This window comes from Lepus europaeus, chromosome 8 (assembly GCF_033115175.1).
Source record: "Lepus europaeus isolate LE1 chromosome 8, mLepTim1.pri, whole genome shotgun sequence".
Taxonomy (NCBI): domain Eukaryota; kingdom Metazoa; phylum Chordata; class Mammalia; order Lagomorpha; family Leporidae; genus Lepus; species Lepus europaeus.
Genome location: NC_084834.1, coordinates 59,210,347 through 59,217,014, shown reverse-complemented (window position 1 = coordinate 59,217,014; position 6,668 = coordinate 59,210,347). Strand labels below are relative to the sequence as shown.

Below are 6,668 nucleotides of genomic sequence, written 5' to 3'. Positions count from 1 at the left end.
GGGGTCCTGGGATGACCCCACGGGGCCTTCGGGGCAGGGAGCAGCCAGGTTGGACAGAGATGGCACAGCTGGTGGGCCGGAAGCCCAGCACCACAAGATGGCTCGGCCCGATGTGGGGGCTGGGGACTGGGGACTGGGGACTGGACCATGGCGGCCGTGGGAGCCCCCGACCCCTGCAGAGACAGCCTTACTCTGGGCGAGAAGGGGCTGGGGCTGGGTGGGGGGGGGGTCTCTCCCTGAGCTGAGCATGGGCGGTGGGCTGTGCCGGGGACCCCCATCACCTTCGTCTGATGCACCTGCTGCCTTGCGGCGTCTCAGGGTAGCACGGAGAGCACAGGGGGCCGGCCCTCAGCCCTGACTCCCGCAGGAGGAGAGTGAATCATACAGTGAGTCGCTGAGAGACTCTGAGGCCTCAAAGCCCGGAGGGCCCCCACTGGCCGCCCTGCCTTCCTTGCCCGCACAGATGTGCTAGGGGTGTGGCTGCCCCCGAAGGCAGGACCTTGCGGCAGAGGGGACGTGTGGCTGGGCTCCAGGCTCCACTTCCGGTCCATGGACAGGGCCAGTGGGGTCCTGGGCAGCCCCTCCAGCTGTCGGGGCGAGCGCAGGAAAGGGTCCGCAGAGCTGCCCACTGCCCTGGTGTTGGGGAAGGTCCAGTTCTTGGCCAGCTGTACGGGTGGTGTTGGGCCTGGGTCTTCACAGGGATCCTCGGGACACTTCAGATGGCCACGGTGGCTCGGGGCGGCCAGGAGCAGTGCCAGGAAGGCCGGCAAGCTGGGGTGCCGCCCACTCACCAGGAGCTCCTCTAGGCCCGGCACCTCCTGCTCCAGGGTGTGGGCAGGGCACGGGACTTTGGTGAGGGCGGGGGACCGGGCTGGGGGCACCCCGGGAGGGGGCTCCAGCTCCAGCCGTGGAGGCTTGGTCTTGGGAAGATTCTTGCTGGGCGTCCCACGGCTGCCATGGTCTGGGGCTGGGAAGGTGCCGATGCCACTGGCCAAGGTTCGGGTCAAGGAACCACAGGCTGTGAAGTGTGAGGCGGGCACTACCTCGGCCAGGCTGTCCTCCGAGGGGGTCTCTTCCCGCTGCCCCGGCTGGCTGCTTGGCTTCCCGGGAGGTTTCCCGCAGCCCTGGAGTGGGCCCACAAGGCCATTGCGGGGCCCACAGGCCAGCCAGGGGTTCTTGGGGTTGGAGGCCACCAGGGCTGGAAATCGTATTCATGCCTGGGGTCCCGTCAGCTCTTTGGCAGCAGTTCCTTGCCATTCACCCTGTTAAGCAACTGTAGGATGAAGGTGTTTGTGCCCTAGTACCTGACAGCCAGCTGGCCCTGCACCTGCCTGAGTCCTGTGTCAGGCCCCGGGCTGGGGACTCAGGGCTGCGGGTGGGCCCTGATGCTCAAGTAGGCTTTCTCCTCCTCCAGTGCCCGCCGCAGGTCTTCGGCCTTGGCTACCAGCTTGGAGATGTTGAGACTCTCGGCTTCCAGCTCCCGTGCTTCCCATCTTGACCTCCTTGCAGAGCAGGGAGCCGCCGCTGGCCCCCTCCTTGCCCTTGGGGGCCTCTGTGCAGCGGTTCAGGGCCAGCAGTTTGCTCTTCTTCAGGCCAAACCAGCTGGAGATGCTACTGGTGTTGCGATGCTTGACCTCAGGGCCAGGGAGCTCGGTCCTGGCCCTGGAGCTGTAACATGTTCTCCTCGATACCATTCATCACCTTCTCCTCAATGGCTGAGTGTGGGGCCGGCGCCTTGGGGCCCTGGCCCGGGTCAGCGGGGCCTGATGTCGGGGCTGTGCCACCGCCGCTGCCGCCACTGCAGTCTGCCCAAGGCGGGCCCTTGCCCTTGTCAGGCTTGGGGGCTCCTTGGCGACCGGGGAGGCCCCAGGCCAAGGCACCACCTTGGTGGGGGTCTTGGAAGGCAGCTTCATAGAGCTGCTGTTTGGGCTCTTATTGGGAAATATTCAGAGAGCTGAATCCGAAGCATAGCAGCCAGGACTCCAGTCAGCACTTTGATAGGGGATTCCAGCATCAGAACAAGTTGCTTAGCCAGCTGTGCCCCAATCCTTGCCCTCACCAAGCCCTATAACAAGGGCACCTGACCTCATTCAGGAAGGTAGAGTACTCAGGGTTCAGTAACCTTCCAAAGGCCGTGGCTCCTCCAATAATATTACATTGAGGATAAACTTTGAACATTACTTTTTGTAGAGGACAAAAACATCCCAACCATAGCAGAGATTGTGGAGGTCATTCTCATAAAATGCAGTTGGATATATACGTTCAGAGGAGTCATTGTCAAGGAGCTAGGGAGAAATGTATACATTGTAATGTGGATCTCATTACCTTTTTAATATAAGTGCATGTAAGTTAAACTGCTTCTTCAAAGAAGAATCAGGTGGGAACTTCCTAAATTTATTCTCTTTCCTTCTACTACTACACAGACTCTGGTGGCTCTGATGTTGCCATGATGAAATCATATTAGTGGTAGGCACATATACTACTCTACTGTGCTCTGGTGTTTTAAAATCTCACTGGTGGAGAGACAGGATTTAGAATTATATTCCCGTTTTTTTAAAAACTGAAAAAACTTTCTGAAGGATTCCAGTGGCTTTGTAAATACTGTAAGGTAGTACACATCTGCATCTTTAATCAGTCAGATTCCCATGTGGGAAAACAGAAATCATTCAAAGTAATTTAACCAGACACCAGTTACTACAGAGAAATGGTTACACAGATAATGGGGGTAGAAGAGCAAAAGGGGAAAGTGAAATTAAAATAAAAACTCCTAACTGCAAGTGGCTACCAGTCTTAAAGCTGGTATACATAAGAGAGAGAAGGTTGTATTGTCAGAGCTCAAAAGCAAGGCCACTACTACGAGGCCACATTGGGGGTTTGAGAAAACAGCTTTAACTGATTGTGGGCTTTGTACAGGACATAGCCATTCCCTTGGATGCCAGAAGCAAAGTAAAAGTGAAGAAAAACAATACTTTCCATTGTTCCACCTACTGATTTCCTCCCTGTTCCTCCTGTAGGCACAATCTTACTGGAAGTCATCTGTCAGGGAAAGGTGTGAAATGTATGTAGCTTGCAGACACCCAGCCCAACCATCATCTTGCAGCAGCTGTAGGTGAAGCACTGGAATGAAAGACCACAGTCAGTTACCTGAAATAGTACCTTACCAGGAAAAAAAATCTCCTTACACAATATACCTCCATAAAGAAAAACTGAATTATTTAATCTTTGATTTCTGCTAGGATCTAAGCTCTAACATGCTGCTTGTCATATAAAAAGTTCAATAGCAGTAAAGATTTGTGTAAACAAATGTCCATTACCATCATTGCTGAATAGTTTAACTCAGTTTACTACTCAAATAATTAGCAGGTAAGAGGTCCAACTGATTTTTGGGTATTTATTTTTCTTTGAAACGCAGATACACAGATGCCCACAAATTTCCAGCAGACAGGGCTGTTGTCAGGTTCTCAGAACTCCATCCAGATCCCCTACCTGGCTGACAGGGACTCCACTACTTGAGTCATCATAGCTGCCTGCCAGGGTGCACATTAGGAGAAAGCTGGAATCAGAAGGGAAGCTGATGTCTGATGCAGATGTCCCAGGTAGAGTCTTAACTGCTATGCCAGAGGCCAAACTGCCACCAATCTGTAAAGAAACATACATTAACTCATATTTTCAAAAATGTCTTATGCTCCCTGGAAATTAATTTTTAAAAATATTGCTACCATTACTCAAGAAAATTTTTGGAACACCTCTTTTAAAATTGTCTTTCAAAACCAGATCAGGGGGCCAGTGCTACAGCACAGTAGGCTAACCCTCCACCTGCAGCACTGGCATCCCAGTTCTAGTTCTAGTCCTGGCTACTTCTCTTCCAATCCAGCTCCCTGCTACGACGTGGGAAAGCAGTAGAAGATGGCCTCAGTGTTTGGGCCCCTGCATCCGTGTGGGAGACCAGGAAGAAGCTCCTGGCTCCTGGTTCCAGATCGGCCCTGCTCCAGCCGTTGCAGTAGTTTGGGGAGTGAACCAGTGCATGGAAGACCTTTCTCTTTCTCTTTCCCTCAAACTGTAACTCTATCTCTGAAATAAACAAATAAAATCTTAAAAAGAAAAAAAAAGAATGAGATCATGAGGTATATATAACACACATCATGCCAGATGCCATTTATTCTTTCAATTTTCACAACTCTGTGAGGAGGTACTCTTATTACTCCTATTTTACCAAAAACCAACCAACCAACCAACAAAAAAACCCTATGGCTCAGGAGGTAGTTGACTAGCCAAGGTCACTCAGGTAGCGAGGCCAAGGCTTCAATTCTGGGCAAGCTGAGTTTGTGCTTGCAGTTAAAAATGAGTCCTGGGGGTCAGGCATTGTGGTCCAGCAAGTTAAGGCATCGCCTCTGAAGCCAGCATCCCGAATGAGCACTAGCATACCAGCTACTCCACTTCTGATCCAGCTCCCTGCTAACAGGCTTGGGAAAGCAGTGGAAGACGGATGAAGTGCTTGACGCCCTGTCACCCACGTGAGCCATTTGGGAGTGAGCAGATGGATGGAAAATATTTTTGTCTCTATAATTCTGCCTTTCAAACGATTAAATGCATCTTAAGGAGAAAAAGGGTGGGGGGACGTCTGTCAAGCTTTAAAACATCAGGGGTGTCAACTAGGGAATTAATGGAAAAGCGAATAAACATTTCAGAACAGTATTTTAAACAATACTGATGACCTACCAAAGAGAGAGAAGTGAAAAACGCTTGTCGATGGTCTCACGGCGGACCACCAAAGAGCACTTCCGGGAGGCGCTCAACGGCCAAAAGGCTTGAGCCCCCTCTAGCGCAGCAACGCCTCTCATTGGATCCTTTCCAGGTGGCGTCAAATTGCAGGCGTCCGGTAGGAGGCGGGACTTCCGGATCTGGACGCGCCAATTCCGGTCGCGCCGGAAATCCGAGCAGAGGAAAGCCTTCCTGGTGTGCAGTCCCAGCAGGTACTTCCTTGTAAAGTTTGCTCTAGTGATTCGCAAGATTGGACAGGGGTTCATTCAAGAGTGGCGAGTATTCGGGTGGTGAAAGACGGAACATGGATAGCCGCTTGCAGGAGATCCGAGAGCGGCAGAAGTTACGGCGACGGCTCCTTGCACAACAGGTCAGCAGCCAGGGGTGGCCCAGGTGGGGAGGGATCTCAAATGCGCCTGCGCGACCGCACTCTCGTTCTCCTGCCTTTCTCTGCCCTTCCTTCTTCTATCAGCGCCTTCCTGATCCCGCGACCCTGAGCCCTGGGCCTCTGGTCTTGTTGTCATTTCCCGTCGTGACCTGAACTTTCTTCCAGTTCCTGCTGCGGTCGTTGTGGTGCCAAATTGAATGCTATGATTAGGCTGGCGCGGCGGCTCACTAGGCTAATCCTCCGCCTGCGGCGCCGGCACACCGGGTTCTAGTCCAGGTCGGGGCGCCGGATTCTGTCCCGGTTGCCCCTCTTCCAGGCCAGCTCTCTGCTGTGGCCCGGGAGTGCAGTGGAGGATGGCCCAGGTGCTTGGGCCCTGCACCCCATGGGAGACCAGGAGAAGAACCTGGCTCCTGGCTTCGCAGCGCGCTGGCCACGGCGGCCATTGGAGGGTGAACCAACAGTAAAGGAAGACCTTTCTCTCTCTCTCTCTCTCACTCACTGTCCACTCTGCCTGTCCAAAAAAAAAAAAAAAAAATGCTATGACTACTCTTCAGCAGCCTCTAAGGAACGCATGCCAAGTGTCTGGCTAGGGCCTCCACGAGGAGGATACAAAGCTTTGGTCTATAAGCAAATTACTGCAGTTCGTGGAAGGAGAAGTGACGTGTCCCCTAGATTTCCTTTCAGTATTCAGATGGTGTTCTGTGTCTTGTTATTTCTTGTAGTCAGCATCAATTCTTGAAATGTGGCTTTGTTGTTAACAGCGCTTTATTTGGGATCATTTCTAAAGATAAGTAGTAGCAAAATTTTAGATCCTGCATCTTATCTTATGTATACACTATGTATACACAATGTTCTGATCATTCACAGCAACCCCTTGAAATGGATGTTATTATTTATTTCTTCAGTAGTGAAATAGGGTTCAGAGGTTAAGTACTTTTAGCCCTGGTCACTCACCTCTCCACCAGGATATTGAACCTATGTTCCTCTCAGCAAAGCTTGTCTTGTTAACCATTTTTCACTGCTTCTTGAGTTTGAGTTAATTAACGTTTGCTGATTAAAGTACACATGTATAAAATACAGATTGTCCTCCATCTACTTAAAGTCAGGGCTTTGTTTTCCATTCTTCCATTCAGATCAGTACATGTGATGAGGAAAATGATCATAGGCTTTAATGAGGCATCTTTGCCGTTAGTTTTCGTAAGTAATTTAGTACTAGTAAATGCTTACCTGAAACCTGTCCTCTTTTATGATCTGATGAACAGATTTGTGGTATACTGTTGAAATTGTGGGAATTTGGAATCAGATCTGTCCTTTGTCTCTCAGGCATTTCACTATTGGACAAACCAGGTATCCTTTTTAAGTCTTTTTACCAACTTCTTTTATCATGTTATTTTAAAAAACGTTTGTTACCACCGCATAAGGTGCTTCACTCACACATTCTAAACTTTAATCTTTGACTTAAAACACATTCATGTAATGATTTTTTAGTTTTACACTAAAAAAAGTATCAGAGACTCTA

The 6,668-nt window shown here is 50.9% G+C and overlaps 1 protein-coding gene, 1 long non-coding RNA gene and 1 pseudogene across 3 annotated transcripts in view; 1 reads left to right on the top strand and 2 right to left on the bottom strand.

Moving 5' to 3' along the window:
• Window positions 1–348: 348 nt before the first annotated feature.
• Window positions 349–1,940, bottom strand: LOC133765276 (nck-associated protein 5-like; annotated as a pseudogene).
• A 672-nt stretch (window positions 1,941–2,612) lies between these two features.
• Window positions 2,613–4,861, bottom strand: LOC133765556 (uncharacterized). Its single transcript, XR_009866609.1, has 3 exons — window positions 4,720–4,861; window positions 3,487–3,639; window positions 2,613–3,117 (listed from the first exon to the last, which is right to left on the bottom strand). It is a non-coding gene; the product is annotated as an uncharacterized LOC133765556 (long non-coding RNA).
• Window positions 4,862–4,922: 61 nt separating this feature from the next.
• The window catches only part of METTL14 (methyltransferase 14, N6-adenosine-methyltransferase subunit), a 33,890-nt gene continuing 32,144 nt past the window's right edge, over window positions 4,923–6,668 (top strand). The window contains exon 1 of one of the 2 annotated variants that reach the window (XM_062199698.1): window positions 4,923–5,131. In XM_062199698.1, coding sequence (XP_062055682.1) covers window positions 5,066–5,131 — 66 coding nt within the window. In that variant the 5' untranslated portion in view covers window positions 4,923–5,065. Of the gene's footprint in view, window positions 5,132–5,533; window positions 6,497–6,668 lie in introns of those variants that run through there. The other variant, XM_062199699.1, reaches the window with a different exon arrangement.